The following is a 16,909-nucleotide window of genomic DNA, read 5'->3' as shown; positions in this document are numbered from 1 at the left end:
TATCAATAAAAGAATTTTACACTTTCGGAAGAAAATGTGAGTGGTGCTCGTCCATGCAAAACTTGCCAAAATATTGCTAGAGTATTTTGAGTGGTTACCAGGGCATTGCTATGCAGTTGCCAAAGTGTTCTAAATGTTTTTTAGCACTTTGCTATGTGGTCGCTAGGACATTGCTAGAGTGCTCTGGGTGGTTACTCTAAATTATTAAATGTAGAAAGCACTTAATCTTTTATTTTTTCAGTGTAATGCGCATCTAACGTGTCCGTATGGGCTTGCAGTCAAAAGAGTACAATTTGAAAGGCTGGGTGCTCAACAGTGCACAAGACGGAACGGTACGCAGAAAAACCAAGACTACCCAACTTTAGTTTTTTGTTAAACCCTGAAAGTAAAAAAAAAAAATTGCAGTGTGCTTATGGTCATTGTCCTGTTGGATGGTGAACCTTCAGCCCAGTCTGAGGTCCTGAGTGCTGTGGAAAAAGTTTTCAATAAGGATATCTCTAAGGGTATCTCTGTATTTTGCTGCATTCAGCTTTGCTTCAACCCTGACCAGTCCCCCCCACCCCTGCAATAGTGATGCATAGCAAACACCACTAATTATAGGATATAATATAAAAAACATAAAAATTACTCAAATTTGAAAATTTTCACAATTCCATTAAAATACTTAAATATTTTAATGTAATAAGTTTTATTTATACAGCGCCTTTCCAAAAGCTCGAGGTTGCTTTACAATCAGTGTGTTATTTATTGACTAAGCTGACAACAAATTATTGGAATACACAAAAGGGAAAAAAAACATATAGAACTAACATAGTTTTTCTTAAATTCGTACAAATTGATTATTAAAATCGTACAATCACATATTTACATGACAATAGGTATGTTAATTAATGAATTATGAATTATTATTTATCATTGAGAATTTCATTATGTTTACTGTGTACAACGTGATGGTGTGTTAAAGTACAACATGACAACAAGCAGTGCTGATCCACCGATCTCCCTGTATCATTCACACAGACAATCACATCAGTCACATCACAGACAGAGGCACATTCACCTGAAATCTCACTGTTACCAGTGTAGAGGTACTGTATGTTATTAACTGTGTTCACACAGCATGTTATTATTTGTCTTTATTTCAAATATAAGAGTAAGGTCTGAAATATCCCACAATTTCTACAATGTGAAATTTTAATTAACTCAAATCTGTATCTTCTATACAAGTTATTATTAACAGTAACATATTTACAGTCTTCTTTCTGCTGTTGCGGGTCACCACATCCATGATCCACATATTTGACTTGGCACAGGTTTTACACCAGATGCCCTTCCTGATGCAACCCCCAATGGCTGGGGAACTATCACTCATACCTATGGGGCAATTTAGAGTCTCCAATTCACTTAACCTGCATGTTTTTGGACTTGTGGGGGAAACTGGAGCACCTGGAAGAAACCCAGCAAAAACAGGGAACACATGCAAACTCCACACAGAGGGGCCCAGTTGAGCTGGGACTTGAATCTGGGGCCTTCTTGCTGTGAGGTGACAGTACTAACCACTGAGCCACGTGCCGCCCAACAGTAGCACATTAACAGTAAATTAAACAATTCACAAATTCATACTAAACACTGCCTACATGAATTAAAAAATACACTGAACTGAAAATATATTAAGAGAAAAATTCCAATCCTCACATTTCTTAAGTGTACTTAGTTAAATGATATTTAAACAATAGGCTACAAGCACATTATACTTCGGTGGCTTTTTCATGCTTTTTCAAGGCATTTTTCTCTGATTTTAGGTTTTCATTAGAACGGTTGGTAAGTCAAAAATCAAATTATGAATAAATAAAGCTTTGACTGATGAAAAATATGCATCTTGTATTTTTTGAGTTTCAAGCTGTTCACTACTTACAGTTTCTTGTTACTGTTAATGATAAATCGATTTTCATTTATTAACGTTAATGATTGTGTATTTAGAACATTTCTTAAAATGTGCATTCCTACTTAAGAAGCATAATTACATGCTTATTTGTCCTACTCCATTGGCAAATAGTTTTCTCGTTTTAAGCATAAACCACATTAATTAGTTAGATTTCTCTGAATACATCACTTAAAATTTTATGTCATTTTGCTTTCTTAATTAAATGTATCTTGTTTCATGGATATTTAGCTATTTTTACTGAAAAATGGGTCAAAAAGGAAATAACTTAATTTAATAATAAAAACAACAATATTGACTGATTAATTAGCTTGGGCAGTCTGCATATCTCTCTCATTTAACAGGACTGTGTCACATGTCCTCTCTGCCCCTAATTGTGTTTAATAGGTCTAGGGGCTGTAACCACCATGGGCATTGAGGGGCAGTCTTCCATGGGTACAGTGATGATGAGTGATGATATTATCCACAAATAGAACTGATTCATACACCTTTAGTCTGAATATAGTTCATAAAACTGAAATTTAAGGCTGTGTACGCTTCCTCTGAGAGCGGCTGTGCGGTTTAAAGTAATAGTAGTGAGCTCGGGATGAACAACTTCCTGAGTCAGCTATGTTTAATTTAGCCTGCTCTGATCAGACCGGCGCTAACCATTTGTTCAGCAGTTGAAAGATTCTTCAGTGTGAGTGTGTGTGAGCATTGTAGGCAGAACCTGATCCACATGTGTGCATGCACGTTTCCTTAGCTATCTAAATGGGGACATACCATAGATTTCAATTGCTTTTACATCGAGCTAATTATAATTACTAACCCTACCCTAACCCACACCCTCACTCTAACCATAAAAATTTTTTTTTTTTTAAATAATATATATATATATATATATATATATATATATACATACATACATACATACATACATACATACATACAAAATAAAAATGTATTAAGCGTTTTTCCAATTGAGAATGTCCCCTGATGTCCCCGAAGTATAGCTAAGTAAAACGACACACCAGTGGCGAATTCTCAGGGCCAGCAAAGCCTTCTCTGCTGGCCTAGCATGCCAAATAAATAAGTATTTTTCATCCTTTCATTCCCAATCACCTTTTTGCCTATGTATTTTTAATCACTTTCCACTCTTAATCTACAAACAAATAGAGAAAAACGAAAAGTTTATCCAGTCAGAATTTATTCCTTGATGCTTACAAGCGAAGTGTGACAGCTGTTTCACAAATCACATGCCTGAAGCTGAGCTCGTTAGCAGAAGCAGTGCATAAGTTTGAGCACCACCCCGTCAGGCCTTCAGAATTTCCACAGAATCCCTAAACAGTGCAAATAAATGAGCAACTAAAGCCAGATTGTCAGATTCATCAGCCAATCAGATTGATTTATTTGTTCTTGGTGTGTGTGATCTTTAGGATATGTCCCGGTCGATGTCTTCTAGCTGGCCTTGAGTGACACAATCACGCTTTAAGTGTACATAATTTGAAAGCGAAGAGCACGAGATCGTCATCACTGCCGCTATCACCATTGAGAAAGAGATCCTTATGGATTTAAAAACACGAGATGTTCTGCGTGACCGTGTGATTGCTTAATTTATTAAACAGGAAAGCAGGACTGATTTTCACTTTAAGTAAATTGGTATGTACTTTTTGCATTGTTGTAGCAACATCAGGAGTTTTCTAAGTGTAAATCGCGAATATTATTAGATAGATTTTTCCAGGTATTATAGACCTCCTTGTTAGATTAATATGAAAAATTATGATTTTTGACATTGATTCTACAAAACAGACATGCTGCAGTTAAAATTAGGCTTGCTTGAGCATTAAGTGTAGTTTCAAGTTCTGACTTTCGTGCGTGGACGTGTTTTTAAAATGTCAGTTGGTATTATTAGTTGACTGCCATGTAATGTATGATAGGCATAGCATCTTATTCATTGTGAAACTGTGTTTTCTTAATGGCATGAATCGCACTGAAGGCCTAGACTTAAAATGCACGGCCCGCAGCTGCAACACACACACGCAACTGCTGTCTCTTTGGAGAGGCAAGCAGAAAGGCTCAATTAATCTGCCTGTGGAGCTTTAACTAACAGGTTAAAGGAGTTTAAGATAAGGAAGATTTACCATACACACACAGGCTTACTATCTGTTTTATGTGTGTGTGAGAGAGAGAGTGTCTGACTGCAGTCTCCAAATGTATATGTTGAAGTATATGTTGATGTATAAGTTAAATGTCTGTTTATCTGTGTTTTATAAAAGCTCTGGTCTTTACTTCTGATGGATAGGTGCTGGTGTTCAGTTACAGACCCAAAAATACCCCGGAACACAGTTGTTGACATTCACACACACCACAGTTTGTCACACAAGGGGTTTGAGGGGATTAGCTCACAGCTACAGCCTGTTTGCTATTCATAGGCCCAACCACACACTGCTCAGTCGCTCTACTGGGAGGGACAGGTGTGTGGGTGGAGTGCGGAAGAGGGGTGTGGCTACACGATAGTTCATGTTTGATTGACATGTCTGTCTAATCAGAGCAGAGGTCAGGGGAAGGCTGAGGACACTTTGGGTTCCTAATTTGAGAATTGCTGTAACTCGGCACCCATGTCTTACCCTCCGAGGTCACAATGACATATTGTCTCCCTAGCGACTGGCCAAGATTACTTTTTGGAATCTTTTTGGATAGATATGTGGATGAGGAAGAAACGATGTATGGGAAATGTTAGGGGAGAGTGCAGAGTTTCAGGATGGAAGAGAAGACTGTGACCTTCCATCAAAGCAATTACACTGATGGCCTGTGTATCAATATGAAGATGAGTATACACACAAACACACATATACTGGGTGACCCCAGCTTTTCACACCCTAAAGAGGTAGAGGCAGCTTAACACTTGAGCCAGACTAAACCCTGAGGCACATAATGCAACTAAAACAACTATTAGTGGTGATACGTAATATCTAGACATGTTGTAAAGTCTGGCAGACAAAAGCAATAAATAATTTGTTTTTAAAAAAACACTGAAGAACATTAAAGAAACAGGTCATCATTTACTTGCCCTTATTTTGTACAAATGACGTCGACAGTGATTAGCGGCCATCGAGCTCCCAAAAAAACAACATAAAGTAGTCCACATGACTTGAGCACTATATGGGCTACCAAGCCTTCTGATATTATGAGATGTTATTCAGTGAAAATCTCCCCTTTTGCCATTACCCTCGAATCAAATTTATATTAGGGTTGGGTATTGATACAGATTTCCCGATTCAATTCGATTCTGATTTTGATTAAATTCGGACTCATATGGGTATATTTCAGTAATAATGTCCATTCTGCATACATATGAAAGAAACGAGCGAGACATATTTTAAGTATTTCGAAATATTTAGATTTTTTTAAATATTATTTTTCAAGTCATTCATGAGTTTTTAAAGCCATAAAGGAAATCATATTTCCCTATTTTATAATAAGATTCCAAGTTAAAGCTTCACTACATAATTTTGTGCTCTCTAGCGACATCTTTGGTTGAAACTTAAAATTGCGAAGCAATTTGCAGAAGGGGGGGTGTCGCTGTCCTTTTCTGCATATGGCGGCCCCCCACGGCATATTGCGGTGCCAGTCGTGGCCCGTTCGGCATAAAGCAGCAGACAGTTTCAGCTTATCGCCGCCCGTTCGGCCCACCGGGAAAAGTCCCGGTTCTCCCTATGGCCAGTCCACCCTTTCCTTGACACCTTGCTTCCGGATTACACGAAATCGTACAAATTTATATGTATGATATCATATGAAATAGCCAACTTGTAAAAGTTGGGAGAACACTTTACATGAGTCATGTTTCGGCACTGCTCTTCTGGCGGATGAATCTCATGATTAGAGCTTACCTGGATATCGCCTGTGTGTGATCATGACTGAGAGATATTCAGAGTCATGACATGTATTTTCATGTTGATACTATATGACTAAACATTTAAAACTTAAGTATTAATTGCTTTGATGAAGACAAAAAACACTCCTATTTACATATTTTGAAAGAATTTATGAATTTTACACTTATAACACTTTTACATAGAGAACAGAGGACTCTCCTCAAACAACACCAGTTCCCAGTATATTTTAACATTATTATTCAAGTGTTTTATCTACTATTAATGTTTGTATTGTATTACACTTATCAATATAAGAAGTGTAACTCGTGATATGGCTGATACGAGTTCAATGGAAGACTTAATTCATATTATATTGTACAGCCTCAGTTGATAATGCAAGTGAACTGTAATACTGTAATAGTATGTCTATTAGGGATGGGCATTTTGGTCATTTTGTCTACTCGAGTACTCTGACTAATTATTCGAGTCCTCGTCGAGTACTTGAGGGGCAATGACATGTTCATAACTTTATATATAATAACATGTCTGATAAACGTCTATAGCTGCTGCATTGTGTCTTGTTGTTCCAGTGTATTGTCTATTCATCATTATGGGCTGTTATAAAAGAAAATGTTACAAAATGTACAAAAGATTGCATAATCAAAATATAATGCATCATATTTTGTCATTATGTGAAGATTCACTGCCAGCTTGGAAAGAATGTGCACAACGCGCATCTGTCTGTTCTTCCTTCAGGTTATCGTAGTAATCTTTGTAAGCGTGCACCAATTTTTTTAGTGACTGTCTGAACTATCTATTTTCAAATCGCATTTGGCTTATCAGGAGACGCCATAACCATCGTGTTTTTAATATGCGTGTTAAGTTGAAGTTCAGTTTTGAAGACGCTGAATTCTGTTCCATTTAGCTGCGCTCTGTCAAAGTATTTGAAACACTCGCCTGCTGTATATGCGTTGCTTCAGCACGTTGAGTCCACTGCCATACTGCCTGGTGTGCGTGTGTAAGTGTGTGTGTGTGTGTGTGTGCGTGCGTCCAAGTGTTCGCTCTTTATATCGGACATCTAACTTAGAAACTCATGCGGAAATCTTCATTCATTTCGTCAAGATGCAGGTGTGTCACATCATGCAAACATGACACCACCCAGGGCAAGGAGGTTTACAGTCAGTGACAAACGTTCACTTTTATTAAATAATGTCCATTAACGAGTCAAAGATCTTACATTAAATGATAATAAAACGTGTTTAGCAAACGTTTTGCAGAGACAGGTGTTCAAAACACGGTTAATCACACTCTCTTTTGATTATTGTAACGATAGCATTGCAGTGTCGTATATCAGTTTGGTTGCTATGAGACATCTCTGATAATCAATGTACCCCTCAAAATCACAACGTAATCAATCTCAAAATTAAAAATAAGCTCCCTCTTTGACATGTTTGTGTTTAGTTTAAAGTAATTGTCACTGGATTTCGAATTAAGTGAAAAGTCACATCATGCATGATCACTATCGATCATCGTTTTCATGATCGATCATTGCTGCTACGTCCGAGTAACCGAGTACTCGTGCCCATCCCTAATGTCTATGCAATGCACGTAATTACACCATGAAATAAAAACAAAAATGAGGATTGTGGGGATGATGGGGATAAAATATACTTTATTAAACATAAAAATATTCTGCTTAAATATGCAATATAAATGTTACAAGAAGTAAATTTCAGAAGTCATAAATATTAGTAGCCTAAACATGTCACAGTAACTTCCCCCAACAATGTACATACACCGTGATCGGTTAACACAGGAGTTAACTTCAATTCATACAAGCATGACAAGCAATATTAGCTTTAAAAACCCTACCAGAAAACATATCCAAGCATTATAGCAGGTAAACAACAGCCACCCAGACTGCAGCGATGCTGTCCTGAACTATGTGAGTGTGACTGACTGAACTAACGTTGTTTCTCCAGCCGGAACATAAACCTGTATTTACATTTATGTGAGACATTAGCAACAGATCCCACAGATGCCCAATCGGATTGAGATCTGGGGAATTTGGAGTCCAGAGCAACACCTTGAACTCTTCATCATGTTCCTCAAACCATTCCCGAACAATGTGTGCAGTGTGGCAGCATGCATTATCCTGCTGAAAGAGGCCACTGCCATCAGGGAATACCATTGCCACGAAGGTGGCACGTGTCAAATTGACGTCCACATGAATGGCCGGACCCAGGGTTTCCCAGCAGAACATTGCCCAGAGCATCACACTCCCTCCACCGGCTTGTCGTCTTCCCACAGTGCATCCTGGTGCCATCACTTCCCCAGGTAAATGGTGCATACGTACACTGCCATCTAAGTGATGTAAAATAAAATGGGACTCATCGGACCAGGCGACCTTTTTCCACTGCTCCAAGATCCAGTTCCGACACTCACGTGCCCATTGTAGGAGTTTTTGATGGTGGACGGGCCATCATGGGTACTCTGACCGGTCTGCGGCTAAGCAGCCCAATACGCAGCAGGGTGCGATGCACTGTGTGTTATGACACATTCCTCCCGTAACCATCTTTAACATATTCTGTAGACCTTCTCTCGGTTTGGACAAGACGGGATAGCCTCCGTTGGCCTTGTGCATCGATGAGCCTTGGGTGCCCAACACCCTGTCGCCGATTTGTGGTTTGTCCCTCCTCAGACCACTGGCGGTAAGTACTCACCAGTGCTGACTTGGTGCACCCCACAAGCCTTGCCATTTCAGAGATGCTCTGACCCAGTCGTCTGTCCATAACAATTGGGCCCTTGTCAAAGTTGCTCAGGTCTTTACTCCTATCCATTTCTCCTGAATTCAACACGCTGACTATGAGAACTGATTGTTCGCTTATCATATAATCTACCCAGTCCTTGACATGTGGCCTTGATAGGAGATGATCACGTTATGCACTTCACTTGTGCTCATCAGTGTATGAAGCACACATACACTCATAAGAAGTATGACAATTTGTAAGACAGTGAATCGTCATAATTGTGAAAGCCCTGAAACAATGAATTGTCACAATCGTGAAAGCCCTAAAACAGACAATTAATCGTCATAATTGCAACTATTTGTTTGACAATTATTTGTCAGCCAAATTTCATAATCGTGACAGCCCTAGTCACTATACTTCTCATTCACTGGTGAGTGAAATCTGAAAATTTACCAAATTTAATCACAGACATTTAAGTTGCATAGCATGAAATCTGGTTGCATATGAGTGATTTACTTGCATTGTAGGGGGTTGCCACATAAAGTAAAAGATCGATCATGGGATTTAAGATTCAATGTCGAAATTAAGATCGCGATACATCGGAAAATCAATATTTTTACCCATTCATATGCTTGCATATTGTGGTTCTTTTTTGTCCTTTTTGGAGCTTGAGAGCCCCTGGTTACTGTTAACTCTCATTGTATGGGAAAGAGCATCTTGGAACCTTCTGCAAAATATCTCCTTTTGGGTTCCATACAAGAAAGTCAGATTTGAAACAACATTAGGGCAAGTAGTTTAACCCTATTCCATTAAGTTGTCACACATCAGAAATCAGAATACCTATCAAATTAAAAGGACTTTGGTCTGTTTCTCACCCAAAGCGATCGTATCACTTCAGCAGACATAGATTAAACCACTCGAGTAGTATGGATCACTTTTATGCTGCCCTTTATGTGATTTTTAGAGCGTGAATTTTTTTTGGACCCCATAGACTTACATTGTATGGATATAAACACATCAAACATCCTTCAAAATATCTTTGTTTGTTTTCCGCAGAAGAAAGAAAGTCATACGAGTTTGAGATGGCATAAGGGTGAGTAAATGATGAGAGAATTACCACTTTTCAGTGAGCTATCCCTTTAAGCTAAGTCAATTGCCTTATTGCCTTACCAGTACATGTTGGAGAACTGCCATTTCGTTCCCATGTGTACACAAATGGTTGAACAACAATAAAGTCTGTCTTGATGACTTTCTCCATCGTTACAGAGTTACAAAATTTAACAGTTACAAAATTTAACACTGTAATTGGATGACCAATATTCTGGAAAAACACATGTCTCTGTGCATGAATCACTGGCCTTCAGAGAAACTCCTGGAAGATCAGCATTGCAGGACAGAGTACAAACCCTACAGGAAGAGGAACAAACAAACACAGACGCCGGGGCGTAGATTCCAGAGGGGATGGGGGGTAGGTAGCCCCACAATAATCAAAGCAAATAACCCCCCCAATATTTATACCACGATTAATGGAAACAAGTAAATGCTTCACACTGCAAAGTTATATTGTTATGTATTTTAAACAGGTTCTGAATTTGGTGCGGGATTGTATTGCACAGTGTAAAACGTTCTTGAAAGTTTGGTCTTCATAATGTGGAAATTCTCGCACAGACCGCACAAACAAGTAAATGCCCCCCAAGCCAAATCTACGCCCTTGACAGACGCAGACAATGATCCTTAATTACCTCTTAACTCACACATCTACAAGATTACAAAGTAATGAGCCTGTTTGGTTTGTAGGAACAGGAAATTACGAATTTTGTCGGGAAATCTCTTTAACTATCTCTACCTAACCCTTTATTACTGAAGCCTTTCAACATCTCCCTTATGAAGGAGTTCCTATTACCCTGGTCTTACACATATCATTATTATGACAGAGTCACTCAAATCAAATGTGTGTTGGTGTAATGTCCCCATAGTCTGGGCGCAGGGCTCTGGTGTCCAACTACGCACTCTGCCATTGGTCATTTGGAGTGTTTAGTGTGGAAATGGCACTTCCTGAGTGGGACCTTCTGTGCTCAGCTGTGGGTTTGTTTGTGATTATGCACTGTTAATATAAGGTGACCAGATTTCTGAAATGAAAAACGGGGACATTTCTAGTTCAGTGTTCAATAGGTCATTGGAATTTCATGTTACTTATTAAAAAAGGGGACAAATCGGATTTGATGTATTTTGACCAACATGGTGAATGTGGTAATATGCTGAACTATGCACTGTAAGAAATTATTTTGGTTAAACTTAAAAAAGTAAGTAACCAGGTTGCCTTAAAATTTTGAGTTCATTTAAAATACAATTTTATAATAAAATAAAATATATAATAATTTGAATAAAAAGGTCTAGTAAACTAACAATTATTGGAATGTTTTTTTACATTATATCAGTGCATTGCCATTGTGCCATTAGTTTACTCAATAAAAACAGATTCTTATGTTATCTGAAGAAATTAGTAAATCTAAGTTAATATGGCAAAAACATAAAGTTAACAAATCATGGAAATATTTTTTTTCAGTGTGGTATATCATGCTCTATTGAATACTGTAGCCTATGTCTCAATGAAATTCAAACATGGAGGTAAAGCTGATCATTTTTAGTGCTCTTCTGTTTCATCTTTAATGAGTTCATTTTTTCTATGCTGTGCAGATGTCATTGTGGCATAAAAGTGAACTAAACAAACATGTATAAACAATGAGGAACTACTGTAGCTGACTCCACAGCAAAGGGGGCCCTTTGAGCATCTTAATAATTTCATGGAATACAGTGAAGAATGTAAACATTTAGCATCTAAAACACATTTTATCATATGACACAAATACATTCAATATTATTTAATAATGATAATAATAATTACTATAATACTATTTTACCTAACTGTTTGCATATCTCATATGGACCTGTTTTTCTTAATAACTACCTTTTATTTTGATCAAGTCTTATGTATTAGGGTGCTCCTTTTCACTCACTTGTTTCCGTGCTAGGTGCAAATCTATGCTGTAATGTACTGACTTACTGTACATTTCTTTGCAGGTATTTTATTATAAATTTTTATTTATTTTTCCATGTTATTAATGTCATATTCTTATTTTACATTTATTTCGGGTATATGTTAATACAACAAATGAGTAAATATTTGAGAAGTTGCTTCCTTTATTCAGTGTGTGAATATTACTAGTGTGAGAGAGAGGGAGAGGGGGTGGTGGACAGATAGAGGGTGACCAGATGTCCCCGTTTTCCGGGGACAATCCCGGTTTTTGACGGTCTGTCCCCGGAAATGTCCTCTTTTTTACTGTGTGTTCAAAACAGTCAGCAAAGTGAAAATACATGGCAAGAAAGCCGCTATTGAAGCCTACTGGCAACAAGGCTTTCCGTGTGCTGTTTATTTTGACCAACAGAGGGGGCTGCTCGCTAAAGCAGCTTTAAGTCATTCATCTTCCTTTACTGATTACTTGTTCATGCCAGTTTTGCCATTAAGAACTGGACCAGTGAGCAAGCGCAATTGAAAAGAATCATCATCATCGTCATCAGCTTCAAGGTGAGGCACATACTAGCTATGATATAAAGAAGTTATATTGTTATGTATTATATAGAATTAATGCATTTAAAATAGGAATACAACATTAATAACATGGGAAAATAAATGAAATGTATAATAAAGTATCTGCAAAGAACAACAATAAATGTAAGTCAGCACATTACAGCATAGATTACATTGTGATTTGCTGGGAAAGAAGTGACTGAAAAGAAGCATCATAATGCATAAGAGTTGATCAGAATAAAAGGTATCATTAAGAAAAACATTTCCATAGGATATACCATATGAGATAACTGATAGAAATAGTTAGGTGAAAAAGTGCAATAATAATAATAATTATTATTATTATACAATATTGAATATCTTTGTGTCATGACTACAAAGTGGAAATAATCCCCAACAATATGAGGCATCAAAGGGGGGCAATCAGCCATTCAGAAATTAATTTCAGGCCCTGAAATAATACATAGTGTAAGTGTTTCATATGATTTCAGTTGTAATGCTGAGGGAAATGGTCCTCAAGTGAGCTCATATCTTTTGAAATTTCTCTGCCAGTTTGCCAGCAAGCAAGTTAGCAGCCTACCATTTTACTTTTAGGAAAGTGCCAGGTAAAGGTGAAGGAAAAGGGGAGAAGAGAAGGAATTTTAGAAGAGAGTAAGAAGAGTGATGCAAAGAGAGTAACCAAGAACGGGTGTCCCTGTGCTGTGGAGTCAGCTGCAATAGTTCCTATATTCAATCATTGTTTATATATGTTTGTTTAATTCACTTTTATGCCACAATGGCATCTACTGTGTACAGTGTAGAATAGAATAAACTCATATGACAATTAAAAATGATCAACTTTTCCTCCGAATCAAAATTTCATTGAGACATATTCAACAGAGTATGATATTCTATAGTTCATGACATTACTACATTCACCATGGTCAAAATACATAACATCCAATTTGTCCCCCTTTTTTAATTCATAGATAAGTAACATGTGAAATTTCAATAACATATTTACCACTGAACTAGAAATGTCCCCGTTTTTCATTTCAGAAATCTGGTCACCTTACGATAGCGCTGATATACACAACACATACTGATTAAAAATAAAACTGTTGATTCTGCGGGGATTAATTTGACTTGTTTTCACCCGCATGTTATAGTTTGTGCGGTCTGTGCAGGAATTTCCACATTATGAAGACCAAACTTTCAAGAACGTTTTACACTGTGCAATACAATACCGTACCAAATTCAGAACCTGTTTAAAATACATAACAATATAACTTTACAACATAAACAGCTAGTATGTGCCTTACTTTTAAGCTTATAACGATGATGATGATAATTCTCTTCAATTGCCTGGTCCAGTTCTTAATGGCCCGACCAAGTAATCAGTAAAGGAAGATGAATGAATTGAAGCTGCTATGGCGAGCAGCCCCCTCTATTGGTCCAAATAAACAACACACGGTAGGCTTTGCTGCTCAGGCTTTCTTGCAATGTAATAATTCACTATAAACGCTCGGGAAAAACGGGGACATTTCCGGGGACATCTCCAGTCGGGGGACAGGCCACCAAAAACCGGGACTGTCCCCGGAAAACGAGGATGTCTGGTCAACCTATATTAATACCCTGTGGCATAAACTCTGCCACAACATCAGCATTTCCTACCTGTAAGTCATTTTGTCCACTGTAGTGGACAAATTTAATCTTAGCACAAACGCAACATTTAGACCTGTGTTAGTGGAGCTTCAGATGTGTGTGCTTCTCCTCTGTGTCCCTGCATGTTGATATCAGACACACTGAAGAAGAAGTTCTCGTGCTTGTGTACGTTTCCACCTTTTCAAATTTTCTGATCGTAGGATTATTTTCTTTTAAAGCTGCTTGTAACCAGCTAAGTTTAAACCTATGTTTTAGCGCAGCTGTTAATTGACAGGTGAGGGGTTGCGTTATGCTACTGTCTGGGACTCATTGAGGACGGATTCACGTTTACACCTCTAATGCGATGTGGTCACATGCATTTTTGACTACCTCTGTTTGACTACCTCTGTAAGTGGTTTTTGTGATCCGATCACAAAAAGTTTTTAGACCCAGTTTACACCTGTATTTAACGCTGACCACTTGGGATCGGATCACCCGAAACGCATCTTAATACCAGGTGTAAACGGGGTCTTAGTTCCAGTTATCAAATCTAATTGCATTGGAACACTTCATTATTTGTATCACTCGACTTCTCCGTGTTCATGGCTTTCCAAATAGTGGTGGGGATTTGTATTCATTGTTCATTTTGATTTAATTCACTGATTTGTTCAGTGACCATTTCTGGAGATTGCATATTTACGCCAGTAGGTGGCGACAAATGAGCATGTTTTATGATTCATTAGTGAATCATTCAATCATTAGGTGCATCCAAAACAGCACACTTCTGCACTATTTTACGCCAGTAGCGCAAGTAGTACGAGTTGTATGTTAACAATGAAAATGCAACAAATAGAAGTGTACTGCGATTACCTGGATTACATACATCTTCAGCTGTCAAAACGGAGTGTGGAATGTTGGACACATCACGCACTCAGCATTCGCGGCTTGCTGTACGTAGCGGAAGTTACCTGGCTTCATTGCTTGTCTGACAAAACAATTTTAAATAATGGAGAATGTAGCAACTTGCGAAACTTCAGTGTAGACAGTGCCTTACAAATGTGAGTTGAATGCTCTACCATCTAACCATACTGTGTAAATATGTTCATTATTTGAGATATAGGCACGTTAATCTGAGTTTGGCTAACACCCTAAAGCTAGCGGCATCACTTCACATGCGCTTGAAAAGTCACTTCCATCAGGTGTTAAACGGCGAATGATTCCATGTAGTAAAAAATGTTCAGTGTTTAATTTGGGATGTTACTACACTTTGAAAATCCATACACTACATGGCTGTGTGCATAGTATACTGTGTAAGTGCGCAGTGTATAGTGCATCATTTGGGACACAGCTACTGACTTTGTTAAAAAAAATTAAAAGTCGTTTCAGAATGGAAGTGAACCAGAATGAGAAATGAGAAAAATTCCTTCAAAAACACTGATTCGTTTACAAACAAACCATACTTTTGGCTTCTTTTGTAACTATTTTCGCTGGTGGGGAAGAAACGGACCATTTTTGTCTGAAACATTAAATTATACAGAACTTATTGATATACGTCAGCCAGTGCCGTAGCAAGGTAATCTGGGCCCCTTTACTGTATCTTGCTCTGGGCCCCTTTCCTATAAAAAAAAATACAGTTTAGAATTTGTTGTGGGGCCCCCCCGGACCTTTGGGCCCCTAGAATCGTTACCACCTTTCACCCCACTAGCTACGGCCCTGATGTCAGCAGAGTGTGTGCTTTTAAGTATTTCCTTACTCTGACTGAAAAAAACACTCACAACCAGCTGGTGCTCCAAATATCCCACACGAATTTTAAATAGATTGGATCTGAGACTGGGAAAGCCATCATTTCACAGACACCTACGCAGACAGTGAACTTCACCACGCAGCAGGCAACTGAGCATGCGAGCAAACATAACATACAGCGAGTAAAGGACAGTACTTATCAGTGTTTCAATGTGTTTCAACTTTCAGCTGTTGTCTTGCATGAGTTAAAGTCCTGCAGTAAACAGTTTCAGACCATTTGACATTTAACCATCTGTAGCGCTCTACACAGACCCGCTTCAGCCGGCCACAGTTTAATGCAAAGGCTAAATAAATAAATTAAATATGAGTCATTTAATGCAAGCTTACCTTCTCTTGTGCTCGCGTTATTCTTTTCTGCACATTACTCGCCAGTTTACCGGCGTTGACCCCTTTCCCTGTCTCTGCCATGCTTGAGTTTCTTCAAGGTTCCCAAGTGAATAAATAGATAACCCGTTACGAATGAACTAAAGCGCAGAGTGAGCAGAGACAGAGGAAGAAGAGAGGTAATGTATGGGGAAATACTGTCTGACCGACAGGAGGTCAGTGGTCAAGCCCCTCTTAAAGAGACAGTACGTGGCGTCAGACTCGTAAAGGTGGACACGGAGTGTTGTTATTAATAAGCTAAACCGTTACAAACTGAGTCGAAAGTGGTGCTATCAAAAAGTTGAAACTGTTATACTCTCAAGGTCTAACGGATTCCGCTATATGCTCTGGCGACACAGAGACTGGAAAACAAGAATGAGAGAGAGTGAAAGAGAGAGAGCGCTACTTCTCTAAATGTGCGGATTATGTTTCCACTCTTATTATAGACGCTCTCTTAAAGGCGCAGGTGAAAACAACCACCTTATTACACTATGTTTATCAACGCTGGAAATATACTGTATATAATATATTGCTCTCACCATGTGCACTGAAATAAATGTTATCCAAAAATTTTTGCTTCATATGGTAACATCTAAATGAACTTGTTTTATTCAACTCAAAAACATTATTTGATATCACTGAATCAACCTGACTACATTAGGTTACACCAACAAAACAAATGTTTAGGGTCAGATCAAGTAAAAATAGCTCCTTAAAGAAACAGTTTACATAAAAATGAAAATTCTCTCATCATTTACTCACCCTTATGCCATCCCAGATGTGTATGACTTTCTTTCTTCTTCTGAACACGAACGAAGATTTTTGTGTGGAATATTTCAGCTCTGTAGGTCCATACATTGCAATTGAATGGTGGCCAAAACTTTGAAACTCCAAAAAGCATAAAAAGGCAGCATAACAGTTATCCATACAGATCTGTGAGATACAGATCAATATTAAGTCCTTAAATTAAGTCCTTGTTTACTCT

At 38.1% G+C, this 16,909-nt stretch overlaps 1 protein-coding gene across 2 annotated transcripts in view; it reads right to left on the bottom strand.

The window, feature by feature from the left end:
• Positions 1–16,282, bottom strand: part of LOC127446689 (myc box-dependent-interacting protein 1-like) — a 45,699-nt gene extending 29,417 nt beyond the window's left edge. For both annotated transcript variants that reach the window (XM_051707829.1, XM_051707828.1), the window contains exon 1: positions 15,889–16,282. In XM_051707829.1, coding sequence (XP_051563789.1) covers positions 15,889–15,969 — 81 coding nt within the window. In that variant the 5' untranslated portion in view covers positions 15,970–16,282. The remainder of the gene's footprint in view (positions 1–15,888) is intronic.
• Between the last annotated feature and the right edge of the window lie 627 nt (positions 16,283–16,909).

This window comes from Myxocyprinus asiaticus, chromosome 9 (genome assembly GCF_019703515.2).
Source record: "Myxocyprinus asiaticus isolate MX2 ecotype Aquarium Trade chromosome 9, UBuf_Myxa_2, whole genome shotgun sequence".
NCBI lineage: Eukaryota > Metazoa > Chordata > Actinopteri > Cypriniformes > Catostomidae > Myxocyprinus > Myxocyprinus asiaticus.
The sequence above is the reverse complement of the archived record's forward strand: the minus strand, read 5'-3'. Positions and strand labels throughout refer to the sequence as shown.